The sequence below is a fragment of the Crinia signifera genome, chromosome 5 (assembly GCF_055691185.1).
Source record: "Crinia signifera chromosome 5, ASM5569118v1, whole genome shotgun sequence".
Lineage (NCBI taxonomy): Eukaryota > Metazoa > Chordata > Amphibia > Anura > Myobatrachidae > Crinia > Crinia signifera.
The window spans coordinates 298,619,666-298,647,182 of record NC_139221.1 but is presented as its reverse complement, the minus strand read 5'-3'; the positions used below and the strand labels follow the sequence as shown (position 1 = coordinate 298,647,182).

The 27,517-nt window shown below is 45.2% G+C and overlaps 1 protein-coding gene across 1 annotated transcript; it reads left to right on the top strand.

Annotated features, from left to right (window-relative positions):
• The first annotated feature begins 908 nt into the window (after positions 1-908).
• STEAP2 (STEAP2 metalloreductase) lies at positions 909-22,613 on the top strand. Its single transcript, XM_083189357.1, has 5 exons — positions 909-1,246; positions 8,841-9,360; positions 12,559-13,086; positions 15,568-15,732; positions 20,558-22,613. The coding sequence occupies exons 2-5, from the start codon at positions 8,872-8,874 to the stop codon at positions 20,840-20,842; spliced, it is 1,467 nt and encodes a 488-aa protein (XP_083045483.1). The 5' UTR covers positions 909-1,246; positions 8,841-8,871; the 3' UTR covers positions 20,843-22,613.
• Positions 22,614-27,517: the final 4,904 nt, after the last annotated feature.

Genomic DNA, 27,517 nt, shown 5'->3' with positions numbered 1-27,517 from the left:
CAAACATTGCAAATATACTGACAGCCATGTGAGGTAACATGTACCTTCCAGTATATAAAAACAATAAAACTTGTTTACAACATATCCTTGTGTCATGCCATGGTTAATGCAATGCAGTGAGCAGTCACCACCCACTTTTGATGACCTCATCTCTGTGTGCCTTTAAAACTGTCCTATTCTTATGACACACAGAGTTTTGCAGGAAAAATCCGGCTTCTGTGTGAAAGGGGTCGACACGGGAAATACCCGGGTTTTTGCTCCTGTGTAAAAGGGGGTCAGCCCCTTGCTGCCTAGTTGTACCCGGGTTTTTGTATCCGGGAAATAGCTGGGTTTTTGGGATTTTTCTGTCTGAATGGGGTATTAATTAACTTACAATATAAGCACTGTGAGGTAGTAGTGGTTCCTTTACTGCTTTTCCTCATTGTCGTATCCTGGGGAGCAGTAGAGGTCGATCAACCCTTATAATTTTTCCCATTGGAGTGGTGCCACGATCCCCATTGAAAGCTGCTTCATCACTGGGTTGCAATACTCAAGGGGGTGAGTGCTATAAAGGACAATCACCTGATCGTGATTCCCACCTCTCCCCTCCATGGATCCGCCACTGGGTGTATCTAAGATAATTTTTTAATAGTGAGCGATTTGTCATAAAAAAAGGGAGCAAAATCCTACTTATCACCACAATTTGGGACATAACAAAACAACAATGTGTCTCTGTAGTAGATATTATATTCTTATTATTAACTTTTATTTGTGAGGTGACAGTTTCCACAGCACCATATAAGTAGCTGTGGAACTACAAGTCCCAGCACCTGTACTCTGACTAGCCTAATATTAGTCAGGGAACATGTGCACTTTATTATCATCTGCTGTTTACAGTCCCAGGTTTGCAGAGCAGCCACCTCCCCCCTTATATATGCTAGCCAGCTTCCCCCTGCAGACATTTGCATCGATGTGGGAGAGTATTTCATCATCAACACTGCAGACAATTCCTCCTCCACTGATTGCACAATTTGCATTGCATTAGGATAACAGACAATATTGGTCCCTGGTATTTACAGCCAGCAAAGCAACAAGGCTTGCAGAGGAAGCCAATCACAGAACTTCTCTCATGCACTGTAGCCCTGGATGCCGCTCTGAGCTGAGCAGGGATTGGCTGAGCCCTCTTGCTGTGTGGCCGGGTGAGGTGCTGTAGGCAGGGCTGAATCTCCGGTGCACTGACTGACCCGCTGCATAGGCTGGTGGAGCGGTAAGTGGCCAGGGAAGTGGGTAAGATCAGCACATGCATTACCTGTCCTAGCTTATTTGTATGGATTATGTTGCATTACTGAGATTTCCCTACGTGTGTGTTTGTCTGTGCACTGAATCTATATATAGTATTATACCCGGTGCATCATTCTACCATGCCGCTGACACAGAGGGATGAGGCAGCTGATAGTAGGTGATGGACTCAGAATGCGCACAGGATAATTGGGATATGCACGCAGGATAGTGGGGAGATGCACACAGGATAATGGGGGAATGCACACAAGATAATGGGGGTATACACACAGGATAATGGGGATGTGCACACAGGATAATGGGGGAATGCACACAGGATAATGGGGGTATGCACACAGGATAATGGGGATGTGCACACAGGATAATGGGGGAATGCACACAGTATAATGGGGGTATGCACACAGGAGAATGGGGATGTGCACACAGGATAATGGGGGTATGCACACAGGATAATGGGGATGTGCACACAGGATAATGGGGGTATGCACACAGGATAATGGGGATGTGCACACAGGATAATGGGGAGTTGCACACCGGATAATGGGGAGATGTACACAGGATAATGGGGGTATGCACACACAGGATAATGGGGGTGTGCGCACATAGGATAATGGGGTTGTGTACAAAGGATAATGAGTATATGCACGCAGGATAATGGGGGTATGCACACACAGGATAATGGGGGTATGCACATATGATAATGGATATGCGCACAGGATAATGGATATGTACACAGTATAATGGGGATATGCACACAAGATAATGGGGGTTTGCACACAGGATAATCGGTATATGGGATGGGATGTGGTCAAAATCCCGGCGGTCGGAATCCCGATGGTCGAAATACCGACGCAGGAATCTCGACCGCCGCAATGTCAGCCCGTTCTCCCTCTAGGGGTGTCCACAACACCCATAGAGAGAGAATAAAATAGTGTGCCAAGCATAGCGAGGTACCGGGCCCTCTGCGTGGCGAGTGCAGCGAGCCCGCAAGGGGGGGCGATCCACTGCCCCTCCTTGTCGGCATTGCGGCGATCGGGATTCCGGCATCGGGATTTCATACTGATTCCCACAGGATAATGGGTATATGCACACAGGATAATGGGGGTATGCACACATGATAATGGGTATATGCACACAGGATAATGGGGGTATGCACACATGATAATGGGTATATGCACACAGGATAATGGTGGTATGCACACAGGATAATGGGTATATACACACAGGATAATGGGGGTATGCACACATGATAACGGGTATATGCACACAGGATAATGGGTATATGTACACAGGATAATGGGGGTACGCACACACAGGATAATGGGGGTGTGCACACAAGATAATGGGGGTGTGCACACAGGATAATGCAGATATGCACACAGGATAATGGGGATATGCACACAGGATAATGGGGATATGCACACAGGATAATGGGTATATGTACACAGGATAATGGGGGTATGCACACACAGGATAATGGGGGTGTGCACACAAGATAATGCAGATATGCACACAGGATAATGGGGATATGCACACAGGATAATGGGGATATACACACACAGGATAATGGGTATATGCACACAGGATAATGGGGGTATGCACACACGGGATAATGGGTATATGCACACAGGATAATGGGGGTATGCACACACAGGATAATGGATATATGCACACAGGATAATGGGTATATGGACAGAGAATAATGGATATGCACACATGATAATGGGGATATGCATACAGGATAATGGGGATATGCACACAGGATAATGGGGGTATGCACACACAGGATAATGGATATATGCACACAGGATAATGGGGGTATGCACACATGATAATGGGGGTATGACTGCACACAGCATAATGAGGGTATGCACACACAGGATAATGGGTATATGCACACAGGATAATGGGGGTATGCACACACACAGGATAATGGGGGTGTGCACACAGGATAATGGGGGTATGCACACATGATAATGGGGGTATGACTATTCACACAGGATAATGAAGGTATGCACACACAGGATAATGGGGATATGCACACAGGATAATGGGGTGTGCACACAGGATAATGGGTATATGCATGCAGGATAATGGGTATATGCACACACAGAATAATGGGGATATGCACACAGGATAATGGGGTGTGCACACAGGATAATGGGGATATGCATGCAGGATAACGGGGATATGCACACATGATAATGGGGATATGGATACAGGATGGCTAACTCACTGCTAGAAATGGCAGTTAGGGGCTGATTGGTTTGTACTTTATCACTCACATGATTATGTGCAATAATGGTTCTGTCAGATGATCATGATTAAATGGGAATAATTTACAGGTGTGCATGTGCCGTTACCAGTGGCAACCAGTGAGACATTGACTGTCATAGTTTAACTTGCACTAGACCTGGGGTAGCCGACCCTAGTCCTCGAGAGCTACCAACAGTGCATGTTTTGCAGATCTCCTCACAGAATCGCAAGTGAAGTAATTAGCTCCACCTGTGGATCTTTTCAAATGCACCAGTGAGTAATGACTGCACCTGTGCACCAGCTAGGTTGTCTGGAAAATGTGCACTGTTGGTAGCTCTCGAGGGCTAGGGTTGGCTACCACTGAACTAGACTAATGAAAACTAATTGCTGATTGTTTTTTTCCCCCACGTTACCAATAAGATTTGCTATTTGGAATTCAGAATTTGTAAATATTATGCTTATTATGTTATCGTAATTAGAAGACTATGATTAGTACAGAGGTCAGTACCTGGTATTTATCTCATAATGCTTTTCCAGGACAGATTAAGAAATGGAACCTACTGCCAACAATCGGTTTTGTACGTAAACCATCAGGTTTGCATAAAAAATCTGAATCAGCCCCAATAAGTAAGCACAAATTGGGAAGCTTAGGTTTGCGGAGCAGCTGGCGGCATTGACGGAGGCAGGGCCGGCCTTAGGCATAGGCACACTAGGCAATTGCCTAGGGCGTTTGGAATTCCTAGGGGCATCAGCAGCTTCTGCTGATTAAAATGATATGCAGCATGCCTATATTCTGTGTGAGTGAGGCTGTATCTGCATATGAAATAGTGTATTCATGGAAATCACTGTAACATAGCATTCCGTATGCAGGTACAGCCATAGTTGCACACAAAATATAGGCATGCCGCATATCATTTTAATCATCGGAAGCTCCTTGTGTGTGCTGGTCATAACAGTGCAAATAAGACGAATTTTCAGCAAAAAAGGCACCCAACGTTAGCAGAAGGGCCAGGAGCTGCATGGCCTATTGAGACAAGATGTATGAGGAAACATCTGAATCCAAGCAGAGGCCACAGTATTAGCGGCTGTGCGAGTGCGGTCTGCGGGTGGGTTGGTTGTGCAATAGTGTTCGGCATATGTGTAAGGGGCATTATGTGTGTCATGTATAAATGCATTAATAATGTGCGACATATGTGTAACAAGCATTATGTGTGTCATGTGTATAAGGGCATTAATAATGTGCGACATGTGTAATGGGCATTTTGTGTGTCATGTGTATAAGGGCATTAATAATGTGAAACATATGTGTAAGGGGCATTATGTGTGTCATGTGTATGAAGGGCATTAATAAAGGTTGGCATAATGTGTAAGGGGCATTACGGTTATAAGGACATAAATAATGTGTGTCATGTGTAAGGGGCATTACTGTGTGGTATTATCAGGGGTGCCGAGAGAAAGGGGTAGGGGGTACAAATTACCCAGGCCAAAGCCTGATGGGAGGGCCCAGTGGGGGCCCTGGGCCCCCTCCCCTTAAGTGACAGCAGCAGCTGCAGCTCTTCTCCTCTGCCCAGCACACACTGCTTTGTGCTGGGTTGCAGTGTGGCCATGGAGGTGGTTAAAATACAATATTTTCTCAGGATTTTTTTCTAAGGGTATAATTTGATGAGTAATGTATATAAGGTAAAGTGGTACTACAATGTGATGTAACATGAATAAGGGACACTCTCACATGATATAATGTGAATAAAGTTGCACTACTGTGTGGCATAATTTGAATTTGGGGTAAAATTGTGTGGCCATGCCCCTTCCCAGCAAGAACGCACCCCTATTTGGGCTGCGCACCAAATGTGTGCACTGTTTCTATTTAAAATATTGCAGGTAGGAGCACCAAAATGATGACTGCTATGATGAGGGTTGATGGTGCTGGGAAAGGGGAGCAGTGTCAGAGGCGGAACTAGTGGCGGTGCTAGGGGGCACCAGCCAAAATCTTGCCTAGGGCATCATTTAGGCTAGGGCCGGCTCTGGACGGAGGAGCCGTGTACCTTTGTGTACAGATCAGAGAAGAAATGATAATGAATGGGGATTCTGCTGCCAAAGAGAAGCCAAGTCCCAGCCCAATAGAATTATCAGTGTGCACTTGTACCAGCGCTATCATAGGTGCAAAAAATGTTCTACATCGGAATAGTTATCATTGATAACTGCATAGCCATGTGAAAAGAGGTGGGAGGTATTACAATCATACACAATACATATGTGCCCCGTTACACCTTTGATGCGTATAGCGGCTTGCTGTAGCAGGCTCATGATGCATCCGCATTGCAGCATTATACGTGCGTACACGTCGCAGACAGCTACCGTACGATTTAAGTTGTATGGGCCCTCCAGCTACCTTTGATGTGTACACACCCACTCTGCTATTCTGCAAGCAGTGTGTGCAACACTATATATAAGGATACATCGGTACATTTTCGAGTACCCCCCAACAGGTCATGTTTTCAGATCTCCTGTCTGTTGAAACAGGCATGCTAATCACTGACCAAGCAAAATAGATGAACTCACTTGTGCATGAGTAAAGAAATTCAGAAAACATGGCCTGTTGGGTGTACTTGAGGACTGGAGTTATATGACCTGTAAAACGTAATCACTTCTAACCTACAGTTCCTCTGCAGGTAGACTGCCTCTCAGTTATTCTTATAATCTCCACTTCCTTGCTATCAGGAAGCAGGCGCTAATCTTCTAAATAAATAATTATTAGTAATATAATCCACAATCCATTCCTACAAATCCCTTATAATCACCTACGTTGTAATTATAATTATAGTAATGCTGAGCAAAAGATTAACATATTTAATCGCGATTAATTGCATTATTTTCTGCGATTATTTGCGAATAATCGCATTACTAGACACAATAATCAATTCGCCGCGCCCACTCGCAAACATTGCTCCAACATGCGGGGGAGCGAACAAATTAGGCTGAGAACCTCTATATTGCCTACCACATGCACACTCACACATATTCGTGCTAGGGTTAATTTTGTTGGGAGCCAATTAACCTACCAGTATATTTTTGGATTGTGGGAGGAAACCGGAGTACCCGGAGGAAACCCATGCAAGCACGGGGAGAATATACAAACTCCGTACAGTTATTCAATATTGAATTCACGTTCCCAGCTGTGTGTCAGATTTGGTGTCCCCAGGCCGAGAAAGAGTCTGCCCAGTCCCCCTGAATCATAGCGCGAGCCACACACTATAATGTCCATTACACATTATGCCACATACCGTAATGCCCATTACACATTATGCCAATTACACATTAGTCCACATAAATACTACTTACCTAAATGCTTGTTGTCATGTGGGATTACATGTTCAGTGCCATGTGGGATTATATTCTCATTGTCATGTGGGATTACATGCTCGTTGCCATAGGAGTTACATGCTTGTTGCCAAGGGGGATTACATGCTCGTTGCCAAGGGAGATTACATGTTTGTTGTCGGTGGAGGGGGTGTTAAATGCTCATTACCCAGGGGGAGTTAAATGCTTGTTGCCCACGGGCGGGTCAAATGCCGGGAAAAGCAGGCGGGGAGATATGGCGCCACAGAGATGCAGAGTGGGAGCTTTACAGAGACCCTGCACCTCTCCAAAAATGACCGCCGGCACAAAGAAGACAGGCATTAGAGGTCCTTCTGCACTGCTAGCTTCTGTCATGGCAATAGATGCTAGAGGTGTAGGAGGACCTCTAGCGTCTGTCTACTCTGTGATGTGCCCATTTTTAGAGGGGCGCATGGTCTCTGTAATGCTGACAGGGACTCATCACCACCACTCCCCCCCCCCCCCCCCCCCCCGCACGTTAATGCGATAAAAAAATATTGTCGCTGTTATAATGTAGCGGTGTAAACACGATAATATCGTGTTAAATGATGATAATGTATATGCATCCCAAGTTAGGTATTTATTAGTCTGACCTAGACTTAAAATACCAATAATATTCCTTAAAATTAAGTATTTCCTAGTATGCATTGCTTATACATCAATATGGAGTGTATTACGGGGTGTTGTACATTTTAAGGTGCTATTTTGTCTGCAGCTATTGGATCCTTTTAACTCTTTGATGTTAGCAGGTCTCCTAACTTGCAGTTGCACATGACTTCAGCAGGATTTAGGTGTAAATTTACTACAGTGTGAGTTTTTAGAGGTGAGAGGTGTTGCCATAGCAACCAATCAGATTCTAGCTCTTATCCTCTAGAACAGGGGTGTCAAACACAAGGCCCGCGGGCCAAATCCGGCCCGCCAGACCTCTTCATGTGGCCCGCGTAGCCGCCGCCAGCCTTCACCTTTTATTCTCAATTTTTTTTTTAAACAAGAAAGCCGCCTCTTCAGCGCATGCGCGGCAGCCTACAAGCCAGAGAACATCTGCCCTCTAGTGCAGTGCCGCCGGTCGTCAACCCCTCCTCCGCTCCCACCTGCTGTATAGGAGCCAGAGAGAGGAAAGAGCAGGTCCGTCGTGGTGAATGGTGCTGCTGCTGCTGTGCGCTCCAGGTCACTTACTACTGAGTGTGCACTGCACAGTGACCGGGAGCACACTGCCCCCCACTCCTGGATAGATAGTGCGAGGAGCGCTACTCACAGGAGGGAGGGGGAAATGCGCCTGTGTGAGAGCGCAGCTGTGTCCTTGGTGGTGGAGCAGCTCAGACTGGAGTGGACGCATCAGAGCGGGTAAGTGTCAAACTCTCTGCCTATGTGTGTGTGTGTGCACTGGCACATTACAGCCCATCATTAATTGCTGTGTCCCATGATAATAAGCAGGACATATGCCCTAAGACTGAGTGCTGCCCCCCTGTGCAGGCAGCGTGTGCCCTAATGCACTGCAGTTCACAGCAATAGCAGGAGGGAAATGCTACTGCTGAGTATACAATAAGTGAATGCAGTGACAATAATTTATGATAATAAAGAGTGGACACATAGTCATAGTCAGATACAACCGGCCCTTTGAGGGTAACCAAACTGCTGATGCGGCCCCCGATGAATTTGAGTTTGACACCACTGCTCTAGAAGGTGATTGGTTGTTATGGGCAATATCCCTTAAGGCCTAAATCATGTTTGTTCAAAATGCAATTATGATTATGGAGACTTTACACAATATCACACCTTCCAACTATTGCTCACTCGAAACCGGGACCTGACATGCCCGGTCCAAAAAGGGGACCCCTATTTTCTGCATTTTCAAGGGCGTTCCCCCCCCGTGGAACTAATATAGCTACTGTACTACTGTGATAATAATAATGTGGTTTTTGCATTTGCAGATCTGAAGACAACAGTGGAGACTTATGAGCAATGGAATCCATCACTATGATGGGAAGTCCGAAGAACGTGAACGAAACCTTCTTACCAAACGGTGCCAACGGTTTCAAAGAGGAGAGAACCACCATAGGGATCCTTGGAAGCGGAGACTTTGCCAAATCCTTGACCATTCGGCTCATAAGATGCGGTTACCATGTGGTCATAGGAAGCCGGGAGCCCAAATGCGTTGCCGACTTTTTCCCCCATGTGGTGGATGTCACGCACCACGAGGATGCCATTATAAAGTCAAACATCATATTTGTGGCAATACACAGAGAACACTATTCCTCCTTGTGGGACGTGAAACATTTGCTCAGTGGAAAAATACTGGTGGACGTCAGCAATAACATGAGAGTAGACCAGTACCCAGAATCCAATGCAGAGTATTTGTCTTCACTCTTCCCAGACTGTTATGTGGTGAAGGGGTTTAATGTGATCTCGGCGTGGGCCCTGCAGTCAGGTCCGAAAGATGCAAGCAGCCAAGTAAGTGTGTAGCCACCTCCCTTTCAGGTGTGGTATATAAGGTTTACAATGTCTAGATCAACATGCAAAATGTCGACACTGAAAAGTCGACACCTAAAAAGGTCAACAGTAGTTTTTCCCGTTTCTTCGGTGTAAATGTCAACACCTGACCACATGGACCCACAATGAGTGTACGGGGTCCTCCCGCATTGTCACGCTTGGCTCGCCAAAAATCCCCTACAAACCAATGTCGACCTTTTTCACGTGTCGATCATAGACATGTTGACCTTTTTTGACTATGTTGACTTTTTGATCATGTCGACCAATACCCGTCTTTCTTTTTAGAGCCATGCATGTCTTTATTTACCACATGGGAGCTTTTTGCCGGCTGATTATAAATGATTGGGGGACATGAAGCACTTCTCATTGATGCATCACTATGTAATACTGTACAAGAGTTATTGCACTAAGACGGCAAGAAAGTTAAGAAGCTATAAGTCAGAAGTTCCTAAATTCACATCGGGAGGAAATGTTATTTCCAACTGACTTTTAAATATCCTATTTAACCACGTCATTCTCAAATATTTATTGTATCGCCGGGAAGCATGACAGAGGCAGATATATCTTGCAGATATATCGTTACATCTGCTGGTGTGCATGGGCATCTGACCAGCCTAACGAAATATCAGCTGCAGAATCCATCCGGAGAATAGAAGGAAATCCTATTCAAAAGACTGAGCGGCCGCTGATTGGCTGGGAACTAAGCGGCCGCCCAGTCTTTTGAATAGGATGGTTTCTATTCTCCCACCGCTCTGCGGTCCCCACGGCGAGCGGGAGAATAGAAACCATCCTATTCAAAAGACTGGGCGGCCGCTGATTGGCTGAGTTCCCAGCCAATCAACGGCCGCTCAGTCTTTTGAATAGGATTTCCTTCTATTCTCCTGCCGCGCCCCCGGTCTCTGCTCAGCATCTGCGCCGCGGTCCCCGCTCCCTGCCTGCCGCTACACCTTGTGCCTCTCCCCGGACCAGTCCCTGCTCCTGGCGCTCCCCGACAGGTACCCACTCTGGGAGTCAGGAGTCTGGGAGACAGGTACCCACAACCATCCGCGGCCTGCCGCTAAACCTTGTGCCTCTCCCCGGACCAGTCCCTGCTCCTGCCGCTCCCCGGACAGGTACCCACTGCCAGCCTGCTCCTGATGCTCCCCCAGACGGCTGCACGTGATTAATCTTATGTGCAGACCGTCCGACATCTGGATCTGATCCGATGCGCACGGGACCGCTCATCGGATCAGATCAGATGTCATACCCTACGCAATTTCACCCGATTTCTCGGCCCAATCCTCCAGAATCAGGTGACATCGGGGCCAAATCACGTAGTGTATGGGGGCCTTTAGATTTGGGTGGGGTGTGTTGAAACGGAGATCTAAATTGCAGTGTAAAAATAATGCAGCCAGTATTTACCCTGCACAGAAACAAACTAACTCAAACAAATCTAAATCTCTCTGCACCTGTTACATCTGTCCCACCTGCAGTGCACATGGTTTTGCCCATTTTGAGAACAAATCAGATCTGAATAAGGGCCATAGTGTCACAAGTGGGTAGACATATTCAAGTGGTGTCTGCTTGCCAAAGGCAGGTGATTGTATAAGATGTATGCATAAGATAATTTGTGCAAAACCTTGCTAACTGTAAGATCTGTCAGCCAGACATCCGGTTTGCCGGCCAAGTGTGTACCCCACATAACATTCCCTCTTCTTATAAGGTGGTAGCGGGATTCACCATTAGGGATCAGGCATGGAAAGTTCCAAGCCTCACTGCTCAGTCCTGTCCTCTTCAGTCCTTAGTGCACATATGTTGTCTCCCAGCAGGAACGCAGCAGTAATAGAGGTTCCGTAACCGGCTTCCTCTTTGATGCTGCTCCTCGTCGCTAAAGGAGCTTCACTGTAAAACACTCCGATGCTAGCAACAAGCCCAGACGCCAGGTGACCTCAGTCAGTGTATAGCCATAAGCCTCTATTAAAGGTGACAGATGACCATTAGTGCGGCCAGACAGTAACCACATACAGAGTCAGATGTGGTCATCAAATATCTTAATTCTCTGGGGTTTATTTACTGAGATGGGAGTTCTGTTGAAAGTGGGATGTTGCCCGTAGCAACCAATCAGAATCTTATCGCATCGGTGCATGTATGGGCACCTTTAGTAAATAGTCCCCACCGTCTGTCCTTCAAGACACCGGATGACCACCTCTGTGTTCATGGATCCATACGTGCTGAGGTCTGAAACAGCCTAACTGACCAGCAGAATCGCACTCTGGGTTTTCTGGGTTTTTACCACATTTTCAAATGCACTAAAGCCCCTCCCGGGGGCTTCGCTGCCGGGGTTATGCCAGCTCTAGCTGGTGTAACCCGTCCTATGGGCTTCTCTCCACGGCGCTTCTGTGTGAGGGATCCGGCAAGGATCCCTCCCAGCATGCATGCCCATGGCCACCGGATTCTCGTAATAAACGGGCAGCGGCAGTCCAGGCAGCGGCAGAGATGGCAAAGGAGAGCTCTTATTGGGAGAGCTGCCCTTTGCATTGTTCATCGCATATGTCAGCACATATGTACCGCCGCTGCTTGTTACATCCCACCTTATGTGCTGCCCATATTTATCTATAAACGGACCATACAGTATGTACAATTTGCTCTAACCTGCAACTGGCAGAAGTACAAAGTCCCCTCCTCCTGGAACTCTACCATTAAGTACAGCAGTGATCCAAACTATGGGGTAGATGTATGAAGCAGTGATAAGGCAGGAGAAGTGATAAAGTGCCTGGTACTTTATCACCAGCCAATCAGCTCCTGACTGTCCCTTTTTAAACCCAGCCTGTAACTTAACAGTCAAGAGCTGATTGGCCGGTGATAAAGTGCCAGGCACGTATCACTTCTCCTCCCTTCTCCCTGCTTCATACATCTAATCCCTATATATGCTACAGGCAGTAGGCAGGATGGGTTAAGGATATGGCAGACATGGACTGCGGGACCCGTCCATCCCGGTGTCAGTGCCACGGAACCACTAGTCAGCACATCAGGGCTTTACATGGAATGGTCACATATGTTTCATACAGCAGTGGTTAATGATCATCTCTGGCATTATCTGATTATAGAACAATGAATGAAGGCTGCGCTATGGCATTGTCTTATAATACATGGATTGATTGTGTGTTGCGGTACTTGCAGGTATATATTTGCAGCAATAACGTTAAAGCTCGTCACCAAGTGATTGAACTCGCCCGCCAGATGAACTTCATGCCGATTGACATGGGGACATTATCGTCATCCAGAGAGATAGAGAACTTGCCTCTGCGTCTCTTCACGCCATGGAAGGGCCCCGTGGTGATAGCCATCAGCCTCGCCACATTCTTTTTCATATACTCTTTTATAAGGGACATTATTCACCCATATTTCAAAAACCAGCAGAGTGACTTCTACAAGATTCCCATTGAGATCGTCAATAAGACTTTGCCTATTGTCGCTATCACTCTTTTGTCTTTGGTTTACTTAGCCGGACTGCTGGCAGCCGCTCACCAGCTGTATTACGGCACAAAGTACAAGCGTTTTCCCCTGTGGCTGGAGAACTGGCTGCAGGTTCGGAAACAGCTGGGGCTGCTGAGCTTCTTCTTCGCAGCTGTCCATGTTGTGTACAGCATGTGCCTGCCCATGAGACGGTCAGAGCGCTACTCATTTCTGAATTCTGCTTATCAACAGGTGAGTGCCATTTATGCACATATCATTTGATCACTGCCCAGTGTTCTTTTGTAAACTCTCCATCTCTTACCATTCTTTTTAAAAGGAAAATCCGACAATAAAAATGTGTAATTCTTGCTGTCCTTGAATCCATATCCTGTGGAACAAAAACGTCAAACTGTAAAGCAGAGCATGTCAGTTAGCTTGCTGTGATAGTACATCTCCTGTAGCTGTCAACTCATCAATCTGTAGCCTTCAAAGAACCTTTTCTATTGCTGTTGTTCTTGCTTTAGCTTTACACTGAGGGGTTGATTTAACACCGTTCCGATGGTGGGGGGGCGGGGATCTACGCAGACGCCGGGAGCAAATGGCTGCTTAGTGAGCCTTACTGAATCACATCAGTCCCTGCCCCAGTGGAGTTACAATCTATATTCCAAACCACATGTACACGCACACACAGACATTCTAGGGTTAATTTTGGTGGTAGCCAATAAGCCTACCAGTATATGTTTGGATTGTGGGAGGAAACCACACTGGGAGGCACTTTGTACCTGGGCAAACCATGCTGCAAATTTTGTATGCAGGGAAAAAACATTCTGCTCCTGCATGTAGCCCCCAGAAGATTGCATGTGGACACGCCCCTATCACATGTTACTCTCTTTGCACATTTTGCGACTGAATCGGAGTCTGCCGCAAAGTGACCGTGTTAATGTGATACAGCGGAGGCCTGACTTACTGCCTTATGCTGCTGATGATGTGAGTATCCATGTGGCCCCAAGCAGAAAGCCGCCCTCCTCAGGCACAGCACCTGCACTTGTACAAGTCCCATGCTAGCTATAAGAGATCTGTTTGAAACAGGCTTCTGTTAACCTGTGCGCACGACTAAGAACCGCATGAACCTCAAGCTTCCAGAACCGCTCTGTGTGATGGCATTCTTGCCACCCTGTCACCGACAAGCCCAACTCACTAAAAGGCAGAACTGGTAAAGATCCGTCTGATGGAGATCAGCTTATACTCATTGCTCTGCTTGATAAAACTTGCTACAGTAGATGCACCTGATTCAGAATCAGTCCCCTTACATCTGCCCCACCTGCAGGGCAACATGGTCTTGCCTAGGTGTAAAGATAATTGTGTTTTTTCTTCGCTCCGAATCAGGCCCTGTAGCAGCAAGTGACATGAATCAGAGACATAAGTGACATTCAGAGGAGGTTTGAGGGACAGCAGAAGTTACAGGTGACATCTCGCATCTAGATGCAGCACATGTTCTGCTGAGATTTGGCTTGCACATCGGAGCCAGCCTTTATCCCCGGCCATAGCCTAAGAGAGCGGATTTCACATGCAGTTAGCAGAGAGATAAATCCGGAGGGCTGCTTACTGGTGATCAGCGTATTAGCTGCAGGTTTTCAGTAGAGGTTTGTATTTCAGCATCTAATTCCTGTTTTCTCCGGTCTCCTTCCATAATCCCCAAAAACATACTTACTAATAGGTTAATTGGCCTTACACATTAACCCTACCACGTGTAAGCATTGGACTAGCATCAGACAGAAGACGTTTGCTGATTTCAGCATCATTGTCATATGTTCGAGAGTAATAACAAGTGAAGCTACGGTAACCACTGTCATAATCCTGATTTTGGCAAGAACAAGACTTCCTCTTGCAGTACTGGAACTCTCTGTGTGTTTGGAAGCACGCCCATGTAGCACGCTCATGCAGACTCTTGTGTCAGGGAAAATGACTTTATAGAGCGATGGGCATTTCTATGTTTATATATTTTAAAATTTGTGACAAACACTTCATTAAGTCGGCTCCAGATAAATAGTATTTTCATGTAAAAAAAACAAACAAACTGATTAAATATTTATTTTTGCTGACGCACATATGTCTATGAAGGACGGCCGTTAGTGATCATTTTGTACAAAGTAGCTACTGACAGTTATATGATGCTGTTATTATTATTTCATATGTTGGCATCAGAGCGCATCACTGACAGTTTCTCAAAGTGATTGTGGGCCAGATGTACTAAGCTTCAAAAGTGATAAAATGGAGAGTCATAAACAGCCAGCCAATCAGCTCCTACCTGCCATGTCACAGGCTTGACGCGGCTTGGGGGCATAGCATACACCTGCGCCGGTATATGTAACCAATATCTCTGAATTCTATTATCATGTAGTGTTCAAGATTGGTTACTAATACCACTCAGTGTGCTGGGGGAACCAATGTCTTGTTTACTTAACCAGTATTAACCCCTCCCTTGCATGCACCTGAGTGATATTTCTGAACTAATTTGAGCATCTACCACTTTCTGTATGTGTGTTTCAAAAATGTCAGGCAAGAGCTGATTGGCTGGTTGTTTATCACTCTCCATTTTAGCACTTTTGAAGCTTAGTGCATCTGGCCCAGTTACTGTTTACCTACTTTTGCTTTAGTTAGCTGGTGTATGTAGTTACAGTGTGTGACAATAACATGTGTACTCAGCCTGTATCTGCTTATCCTGTTTTCTAGGTTCATGGGAGCGTTGATAACTCCTGGAATGAGGAGGAAGTATGGAGGGTAGAGATGTATATATCCTTTGGTATTATGAGCCTCGGGCTGCTCTCCTTGCTGGCAGTGACTTCAATCCCGTCTGTCAATAACGCCTTAAACTGGAGGGAGTTCAGCTTCATCCAGGTACTGACATACAAGTGCGGAATTCTAGGATCCTATAACTGAAAGAACAGGACAAGCTGCTCCTTCTCATCGCCACTACGCGTATATATTACATTGCATGAAATCAGGCCAATGATTGATGTAATATGATCAGCAGTGGCAGAGAATGATTCACGAAAGGTTGAGTTACATTATCCTCGACGTTGCAGCTCCCAAAGGTAGCGGTAACTTTAAACATAGCGCAGATAGGTCATTTATATGTGAGCAATAAGAAATATTTTTATTGTGATTTTCTTTTAAAGATGAAATTCACTTAATACATGCTGTAAAGTAGATTCTGTCCCCAAAACTGCTTTTTGTGTCCTGGCCTTGTCTGACACCTGGTTATAAAACAGTGATTTTCAACCTTTTTACCTTGTGGCACACTAAACAAGATTTAAAAATTGCCAAGGCACACCCAAGAGATCCCCACAGGGCAAAACACATTGGCGCCCACCGGAAAAAAAAAACCTAATGGCCCCATATAAAAACAATCACACTGGTCCCCACACAGGTAACAAAAATAGAATACCTTGGCCCTTTACATGAAAAGAAGAGGCTGGTAAATAACAGTTGAACTGGTGGTGCCTATAAACTTGTGTGGGCATCTCTAGATCTGGGGGCACACTTGAGAACAGCTCAAGGGACACTAGTGTGCCACGGCACAGTGGTTGAAAAACACTGTTATAAAAGAAAGGGGCCTTTACCCGCCTAGCGGTCTCAGGCATTAATGGCGATAATTGCGTTATCTCCTGGGGTAGCCTTTTACAACATAGCTGGAATCATGCAGCACCTCTGTCAGACTTATTTCCCACTCCAGTATAAACAGGATGATATCACTTGCTTTAAGAACAATTACAATAATAGACGACTATGGGGTGGATGTATTAGACCCGCACAGATTGTGGGCCAGATGCACTAAGCTTATAAAGTGTTAAAATGGAGATTGATAAACAGCCAGCCAATCAGCTCCTACTTGCCATGTCACAGACTGTTTAAAAAATGTCAGGCAGGAGCTGATTGGCTGGCTTTTTATCAATCTCCATTTGAACACTTTTGAAGCTTAGTACATCTAGCCCGGTGCCAGGTTAACTCTTCCTGCTTCCCCTCTTTACTGAGGTGAATCAGTAAGCACAGAAATGAGATGTAAGAACTTCTTGGCTAACGGTGTGAGGGAGCAAAATCTCTCCCCTCCGTCGATCCCTGTCAGAGTTTACAGCGCACCAGCCCCAACACTGCTGTCTTACATGTGGAAGAAGCGGTATTAGCACACATAATGCTACCGGCTTACATCTACCCCAATTTACCTAAATGATTTCACCGGGCCCTGACTGATTTCATTTATTACTCTCTTATTCCATGTATTTAGTTAGTACGGCCAGAATAACCAAGTTATTTGGCTGTCTGAATTCTGGGTCAACACTTTATGTTGGCTTGTGTTTGGTTTTCTTTTTACGTTGGCACGTTACGTCTCCGTCCTTATTGCAGTTACAATTCTGCCTTTTCAGCCTTCCACGTGTTTCTTCAATGTTCCATGCAGACACTAAAGCGGCCTCAGCAGCTACTGACATGTTGTCACTCATGTTCTTCTCTGCTGAATGTTAGTTATATCTACTACACAGCGGTACGCACGCAGTATTGCAGGAGATTCCAACAAGCCATAATGAGATTAGCCATAGGGCAGTGCTGGACAGGACGGCTTTATTGCTGACCTGCTACGTCTGCCGGGACATTGCTCAGCAAGAATTGCTGGAAAATGACCAAGTAACCATAACAACAAAGAGCTTGTAACCTCGTGACACCCCCCACCCTTACTCCATGCTGCATGTGTGATATCTGTCTGCAATAGGTGTCCCATCTCTGTAAGCACGCCCCAAACCAGGATAGAAGCAGGCAGTGATAACCCCATGAGATGGATCTGTTCCATGCGCCAGCACATTAGATGCCCAGAAAGGCCTATTTCTAGAAAAGTGTAATCTGGAATGTTCCGTCCGCAATCATATTCCCCGTCCAGATTGTTAAGCAAGAAATGACAGTGATGGAATTAGGGATCGGAACCTGAAAAAAAATTGAAAAGACAATTATGTTGTAATAGGATTATCAATATTACAGTATACCAGTCAAATTTGTTCAATATTCATTTTGTTTTGTAAAGCTGCACTCTGTACAAAGAACTACCTAGGTGCATACATACTGTACAATTTTTTTGACCAACTTTTTTGACCAATTTCGTTCATTTTGGGCATTCTGAACGAAATTGGTCAAAATATCTTTCAGTGCGTTTGCGACGATTGATGAATGATGATTGGTCTTAGATTTTCAGTTTATATTAAGGAGATAGGGTACCTTAATAGTTCATGTTTGGGCACAGATAGGTATTTTTAAATGTTTGAGGTACTAATTTAATCATGGATATCTTTAAAACATGAACTGTTTGGGTGCATTTAGCAAGGGGTTTAATCATACCTGATTGCTGATCTGCTAAATTGCAGAGCCCTGCAATCAGGTGTACGCCATCCCGCCAGAGTGAAATCCCGCGCCATACAAGCCTGCATCGCTTAGCGTGGACTGTGAAAATTAGCTGGATCAGCAATTCACTGCAAATCTATTCACAACCCGATCACCATCAAATGATTTTTCCAGTGTGTGTGTGCAGTCGTGTGTATGGGACATACACGGCAGCTGCACTTGAAGCAGCCGGATTGGGCCCAGACATCACACGCCTTCCCCTTAAATGCTTAGGCCACGCCTGCGTTTTCCCTGACACTCCCAGAAAAAGGTCAGTTACCATCCACAGACGCCGGTTTCCTGCCAATCAACTTGTGTACGGCCAGTGATGAAAAAATATGCAGGATTTTATCGTACAACGAGCCATACACATGCACAGTCTATTGATAATCCCCCTAATTTGGAGCTGTTGGATAAGGTCTGAATACACCCCTAAGTTTTAAAACAGCTGATCTAGGGATAGAGGCCATTGGGAGACTAATACCCCTTTTACACCGAGGCAAAAACTGAGGTTTTTGCCTCGTGGACCCAGCTCAGGATCGTTGTAAAAGGGGTAGCGGAAAAAAACACGAGTCCATTTCCCTGCGAATCCTAACCTGGTCCTGACCAGGGTGGAACAAGGGGGGCGCCGGGTGAGGGGCAGTGTAAACGGGTATGCCGGGTAATCAGACCCGGCTCCCATTTACAGCAATGGGGGAGCCCAACCCCCGGACCGCAGCTTCCTTCGGTCAGTATGGAGGTTGGGCAGGCAGCGCACACAGCCTTCGCTGCTGTACTGTGCAGACAGCGGATGGAGGCAGGGAGGAGGTGAATGGATACTTGTGTGAGGCATCCAGTCACCCCGCGGACGGGGGGGCTAGTGGAGCACGGAGGCTAGGGGCAACCCAACAGCTTACCTTGGTGCTGGGCTTGCCCCAGCACGGCGGTCCTGGCGATCCCGGTGCTTGTGGATGATGTCATCTCCAAGCACCACCCCCGTTTACACTGCGAGTCAGCAGTAAACTGGAAAAATCCTGGATCTGACCTGGATTGGAACCGTGTTCCAAATACCAGGTCGGATCCAGGATTTTGGTGTAAAAGGGGTACAAGCAATGAGAGAAAGGGAAATCAATACTGTGGGTATTCAATTGCTGAGATTTTCACCCATTTTTAAGTCTTTTCTTGCTGATGCAGTTTCACTTTTTTATTGGGTTAAAACTTCTGTGAAAACTGACTAAACATCCGCTGAAAATACCCACAATTTTGCTGAAAACACGTGGATCACCGACTAATTTTGCTGATACACGGGCTTTTCAACTCGGACAAATTTTTCACCTAGTAGAAAAGTCGAAACTTTAACTGAATAAGTTGTATTCCAACCTAACAACATTGAAAAGTGACGTTTTTTACTTGGGTGAAAAATTTGGAACCAATTGAATACCCCCTTAGCTGGAAACATGTCTTAAGGCCCCCATACACTTAAACGCCCGACAGCTTCCCAGAAGGCAGGATCCCATACAATACACTGTATATAGTGCTTATACATAAGATGTATCGTATACGATCCCAGCCAAGGCTGCCGGATATGATCAATCTTGAATGCAGCCCTTGCGATATCAGGTTTATCCGATTCAATGCACACAGGACCACGCATCAAAATTGGAGACGAAACACAAACGATTTGCCACTTTTTAACCTGATTTCTGCGTCTGATGCATCGGAATTGGGCCCATTGTCTGTGAGCTATACCACACCCATATTCCATTGAAGAAGAAACTCACATTCTGTTGGCTTGTCCTAGGAGAATGAGGAAATTGTGGGGTTATTGGTGGTGTGGGAGGTTTGTAGGTGGTGACTATATTGGGAAGAGGAAAGGGGTTTTGGACGTGTTGAGCTTAAGGGGGGTATTCAACGGGGGAGATGGCTGCGGGGCCCTATTCAATTCTGTCTTCCCCGACAGCATTGAACAAGGTATCTCGGCAGAACGAGCCAGACATCACAAGCAGTCGGGCTTGTTCTGCCGAGAACGGCCGGGAGGTGACGAGCTCCCGGTTGCAGTTCGTCTCTTCCCGGCCATAGCTCGTGGCCACACCCCCTTCTCCTCCCACTGCAAACGGGACATTGAATCCAGCCTGCTTGTTCTCGGTCGAGCAGACCGAGAACGGGACAGGTTCACGGCTGTTGGGCTAGCTCGACAGCCGTGACCCCAGATTGAATACCCCCCCTTAGACATTTGACAAGCAACCAGCTGTAAAAAGCTAATGTGTAGACTGTCATATTATTATTTTTTTAACGATTATCTTGTTTTTCTCCCCTCAAGTCTACTCTTGGTTACGTCGCGTTGCTGATCAGCACCTTCCATGTTCTCATATACGGCTGGAAGAGAGCCTTCGAAGAAGAGTATTACCGGTTTTACACTCCGCCAAACTTTGTCTTAGCGCTGGTCCTGCCCACCACAGTCATCCTGGGAAAGATTGTGCTGCTCTGCCCGTGTGTCAGCAAAAAACTACGACGGATCAAAAGGGGTTGGGAGAAAAGCCATTTCAACGAGAACACAGGCAGCACGGCGGCACACGTCTCTCCCGAGAGAGTCACAGTGATGTAGAGAGAGCGTTGTCATTCCTGGAGTCTTGTCAGTACTGTATGTAACTTAGCGCTCCTGCCAGAAGGAGGCGCCGAGAGCTCATGGCCGCAAATGAACTGGAAACATCAACAATTTTTGGGGGGTTGTTTTTTAGCCTTTTTCCATATAAATCATTTTAAAAGTGTGGGTATGACCTACAGACAACCCTTCTTTTTGCCGAACCCATATTTATGAGAATGCAGCGTATCGATTCACTAGTAGCTAGTGACATCAAAGGGGCGGGATCAATGATGTCACCAATTCCTGGTAAAGTGATGTCTGATTCACACAAATAAGAACATACATGTAGCGTAGTACATACATATACAACCAGAAGTGAAGTACATGGGCAGCATGTGCTGGTATAATCCATAAATGATATCTGTACTTTCATGAAATACAGTTAAAATGAAATATGAGCACACAATTGCTCAGTTTTGTCTTAAAAAATGATTGTTCAGTGACATCACTATTCCCTAATTAATGGAGAGGCTGTATACATTATATTTATACATGTACGTATATATATATATATATATATATATATATATATATATATATATATTTATAATCCGGGGTGTGTCCACACCTGTATAGGTGTAGAATATCCGGCACTCTCCTAATTACAAGTCCTCAGCAGCTGCTCCGGTCACCCAGGGCATTCCCTTTGCTCCTCCGTTGATTTTGTTGTACCACAGGAATTATAGCCTCTTGAGAAAGATCCCTCTGTGTGGGATCGAAACGTCGGGGCATGTTCTATATACACCTGTGAATTTATCCAACTTGACTTCGTGTGAAAACTAAATAAAAACCAAATCTTTGGATTTAACCAAATTTGTTTGGGACTTGTAATTAGGAGAGTGCCGGATATTCTACACCTATACAGGTGTGGACACACCCCGGATTATAATTGGATATTCGTTTCACGCGCATCTCCTTTATCTGGCACCCCGCGATATCTCCACTCTAGTGCGAGTGCGATCTCCACATGAAACTATATATATATATATATATATATATATTCGCACATACTGGGTCAGCCCACACTACGGCCGCCCCTGCTGCGGTAAGGCAGACGGTGCACCTTATATCTTACATCACAGCAAAGTTTAGATGAAGATTCGGCAGCCACGAGGACACTTATTATATGCACAAATCAAGAACTTTATAAAGGACAGAATAGATAAATGTTATGTTGACTTAGAAGCCGGGAAGGAGATGTCAGTGAGTAATGGCCTAACAGCTGCATTGTGGCAGCACGGATACAGTATTTCTATATCAGTCTGCTTCTGTAAAGCTATCGCCATTGGGGAAATTCGGACATCAGCGATGTAGTAACGCAGGCTGATGGGACTGCTCATCGGCTGAGACTGCACCCTCGTTTGGCAATAACCTTCTAACGAACATTCCTTTCATTCGGAAGCCTGATTGTGGCACTTCTCCATGTGTTTGTGCAGTGTGAGACCTCTTCTGTGGTGTTACAGGGATTTCCGTAGCAGCGTGTACTGTGTTTTGTATTTGCAGTAATCCATCAGTACATCGGCTTTCTAGTAATAATGGGTTTTTATTTTTTTATCGAGATTTGTATATTTCATTTTTAAAAGAAAAATTATTTAAAACCTAGATCAAGAGCATACACATTGTTATTGAGGACATATACTGTGTGTATTATGTGCGTGTACTTTTCACTTTGATACATGGATATCCGTGTCGCATGTGTGCCAATAAATGCTATTGCAGTTGTTGAGAAGAATCGGGTCAATCTGTATGTGAATGAGAGGATCTCGACTGTCTCTGTTAGCACTGATTTGCATAATACTAATTAGTAGTTTGAGAATTCACTGATGTTTCCGGAGTTCGGCAGACAACTGTCACAGTGAAAGAGTGCTCATTTCCTTAGTGCTGTGTTTTAGGAAAAATAATGGCAACAAGGTTAGCAGCAATTGCACCTGACACAAGGACCTAGGTCCTAGAACAGGGGTGGCCAAACCGGTCCTTGATATCTACCCACGGTCCACGTTTCCCAATTCCCCTAGCTGGTGCACAGGTGCAGTCATTACTAACTCACATTTCCCTATTCTCCAGCTGGTGCACAGGTGCAGTCATTACTAACTGTCACATTCCCCAGATCACCTAGCTGGTGCACAGGTGCAGTCATTACTAACTGTCACATTCCCCAGATCACCTAGCTGGTGCACAGGTGCAGTCATTACTAACTGTCACATTCCCCAGATCACCTAGCTGGTGCACAGGTGCAGTCATTACTAACTGTCACATTCCCCAGATCACCTAGCTGGTACACAGGTGCAGTCATTACTAACTGTCACATTCCCCAGATCACCTAGCTGGCGCACAGGTGCAGTCATTACTAACTGTCACATTCCCCAGATCACCTAGCTGGTGCACAGGTGCAGTCGTTACTAACTGTCACATTCCCCAGATCACCTAGCTGGTACACAGGTGCGGTCATTACTAACTGTCACATTCCCCAGATCACCTAGCTGGTGCACAGGTGCAGTCGTTACTAACTGTCACATTCCCCAGATCACCTAGCTGGTACACAGGTGCAGTCAGTACTAACTGCCACATTTCCCAATTCCCCAGCTGGTGCACAGGTGCAGTCATTACTAACTGTCACATTTCAGCGTGAGGTTATCAGATCCGATCATGTGAAACTAATTTAAGGGCATGGGTCATTGGGTCGACTCTATGTAAGTCGACATGCATTGGGTCAACCACTGAAGGTCGACAGGGCTTAGCTCGACACCTGCAATAGGTCGACAGGGTTGGGAGGTCAACAAGTATTAGGTCAACAATGGCAAGGTCGACAGTCAAAATTTCAACATGAGTTTTTCACGCATTTTTGTCCCGAAGGTCGACATGGACAGCGTCAAAGTGTAGTGTGTCCCCTCGCATGGCTCGCTGCGCTCAGAACACTATTTTATTCTTCCGCCATGCTGCCGCACAGCCGGAAACGGCCAGACGGCGCTAAGCCACGCCGCTGACAAAATCTTACAAAATCCTTCTTAGATGGACAAAACCATGTGCACTGCAGGGGGGCAGATGTAACATGTGCAGATAGAATTAGATTTGGGTGAGTTATTTTGTTTCTGTGCAGGGAAAATACGGACTGCTATATTTTTACACTGCAATATAGATCTCACTTTTAAGTAAAACCCCACCCAAATCTAATTCTATCTGCACAGGTTACATCTGCCCCACCTGCAGTGCACATGGTTTTGTCCATCTAAGAAGGATTTTGTCAGAAAGAGTGAACTAGAATAAGGCCGTGTGTGTGTGTGATTTATACGGGTGTTCCGGTGTCTGCAGATGACAGTGGTTATGTAAGTCCATTAACTCAGTGCTTAATGTCTAATTTGTGCAAAGGGATTTACACAAATTAGGTGTCTGAGCGGCTGTCTGGCAGATGCCCTCTTTTAAGCAACATGTAAAGTTATGCATTAGGGAAAAGAAAAACTAAATGAAATCACTGGTTACATCGTGTACTCTCTGTGCTAATTACTGACGACAAGGAGATCCTGGCTCTCAGACTGGCCAGCATCAGCTAATGCCAAACACTGAGTGCTGTGTTCTCTTCCAACAGATTCTCTCAAAGAGCCTTATCCAGAGATAGACGCGGGACACACGGCAGATGTGTCTTCTGACGCAGCTGCTATGCCACAATATGGTAATGTGGCAGGAGGCCGCATTTTGGGCAAATAGGTGGCTCCTGCCCTGTTCTCTGATCCACCGCTGCATCCAAATACATAGCACATCTGTGGACGCTTAGCTGCAATGGCGGGAGGGCTGCCCATGTGATGTACATTTATTAACTGTCGGGGTCTTAAAGGTCACCGTTGATCGGCAATTGTGATCAATGGTAGTAAATCTAGACCAAGACCCAGTTGGTTATTGTCGTTTTGTACCATGCTTCAGCTTTGTCTGGTGCACACTTAAGGTGCCCATACACTAGTAAGATTTATCTTCAGATCTGGCTGGTTGGAACAAAAAGACGGTAATGGATGAGTGACAGTTTGTCAGTTTTCCAGCATTTCCAAGCAAATGGTCAACTGTCATTTGCTCTCATCCATAACCAGGTTTTTGTTCCAACCAGACAGATCAGCAGATAAATCTGCGTGTGTATGGCAACCTTTAGGGGTGGATTAACAATAGCACCATTGATCTGCGACTCTGTGTAATGAATCTCACAGTACAATTGGAAATCAATGTGGTTTAGCATTAATTACTATATCCTATGATATCCTTAGGTAGTAGTTAATAGCTTTGTAAAAACTACATCTGCCCCCTAGTGGACAGTGTTTGGAGATGCAACTGGGGCATTTCTAATGTGCTAAAGACCAGATACTGTCAACAGGACCCATGAGATGCCCATTTAAGCTCAATGGTGCTAAGCCAAAGTATATATTGATCCAAGAAAGGAAAGAAGACAGAGGACTTTAGTAGGGTATGGATAGTGTATCTGGCGTCAGCTCACACTCACTGATTAGAGGCGCAGCTGTGCTCAGTGAAAAAATATACACTGCTCAAAAAAATAAGGGGAACACTTAAATAACACAATGTAACTCCAAGTCAATCACTCTTCTGTGAAATCAAACTGTCCACTTAGGAAGCAACACTGATTGACAATCAATTTTGCATGCTGTTGTGCAAATTGAATAGACAACAGGTGGAAATTATAGGCAATTAGCAAGACACCCCAATAAAGGAGTTGTTCTGCAGGTGGTGAACACAGACCACTTCTCAGCTCCTATGCTTTCTGGCTGATGTTTTGGTTACTTTTGAAAGCTGGCGGTGCTTTCACTCTAGTGGTAGCATGAGACGGAGTCTACAACCCACACAAGTGACTCAGGGTAGTGCATGGCACATCAATGCGAGCTGTGGCAAGAAGGTTTGCTGTGTCTGTCAGCATAGTGTCTAGAGCATGGAGATAGGCCAGTACATCAGGAGACGTGGAGGAGGCCGTAGGAGGGCAACAGAGCAAAAAGATGTGGAGCGCCAAAAAGATAAGTTATTAAATTTAAATAAATTTAAATAAAAAGGTTTGATCAATTGGGTATCACAAAAAAATACATTTAATTATCACATCGATTAAAAACATATTCAATATAAATACACATAAATAAAAACTTAATTATTGCACTTATGAGAGATAGGCATACAGTAAACCACTTGTCAAAAAAAATAGTAGTATAATGAATATAGGATACTTAAGTGAGTCCCGCTTGTTCCAATCACTGCTACTTTCTTAATAGAATTTTGTAGTCCCCAGGTGGGATGGGACGGGGAAGGGCAAAGTGGAGAGGGGGTCCGGAAACAGCTTGTACTGGTGGGGATCTGTTAGTCCTGCTGGAGGCCTTGATGTTGGTTTCCACTGGTGGGCAAGATTGTATATACCTCACTGCTCGGATAGGGCTCCAGAAGTTAGCAGGTGTTGAGTCCCAATTTGTACATCCAAGTTGGAAGTGGCTGAGTCCGTGGGAGGGCAAAAAATGGTAGCTGGTTCAAGGGGTAGTTGGTAGGTATCCAAAGTTGTGATCACAAATGCAGACAAGGGTTAACCTGACGCGTTTCGTTGCGCTCTGGCAACTTTCTCAAAGGTCTTTGAGAATCCAATTGAGCACATCTGGGACATCATGTCTTGCTCCATCCACCAACGCCACGTTGCACCACAGACTGTCCAGTAGTTGGTGGATGCTTTAGTCCAGGTCTGGGAGGAGATCTCTCAGGAGACCATCCGGCACCTCATCAGGAGCATGCCCAGGCATTGTAGGGAGGTCATACAGGCACATGGAGGCCACACTCACTACTGAGCCTCATTTTGACTTGTTTAAAGGACATTACATCAAGGTTGGATCAGCCTGTAGTGTATTTTTCCACTTTAATTTTGAGGGGGACTCCAAATCCAGACCTCCATGGGTAATAAATTTTATTTCCATTGATAATTTGTGTGCGATTTTGTTGTCAGCACATTCAACTATGTAACAAACAAAGTAATAAGAATATTTAATTATCTAGGATGTGTTATGTTAGTGTTCCCTTTATTTTTTTGAGCAGTGTATACAAATGGCAATACTTAACCATATATATATATCAATTTATTTGAAATAGAAATTCATAAAACATAATTTGAATTTCACTTCATATTTTTACATATATAAATTTAGACAAACAAGACCGACAACAAATAACATATATCAAGCATAATAACTCCGGCATAAATGGTTGATAGTATGAGGCTAGAAATGGCTCGGATTTGTAGGCAAGAATTTGTTAAAGGCTGATTCTTATAGTTACCAGTCCCGCACAAGGTATTCCCTTCATTGGCTATTTATAGTCCTGTTTTCCTTTCAGGAATAAGTGTCCAGGTATGCAGTTCCCCTTGATACCAGAGTTGAGCTCCTGACAGCTGATGAAGAGGTAACTGGAGTTGTGTGTGCCGCCAAACTGCTGTACTTGCTGCAATATATAAATTTATATATGTAAAAATATGAAGTGCACTTCAAATGATGTTTTATGAATTTCTATTTTAAATAAATTGATATATATGGTTAAATATTTCCATTTGAATATATATTTTTTTCGGTACTTGTTTCCTAGCACGGCACCAGCGATTTTAATTGCATCCATCGGGACCCA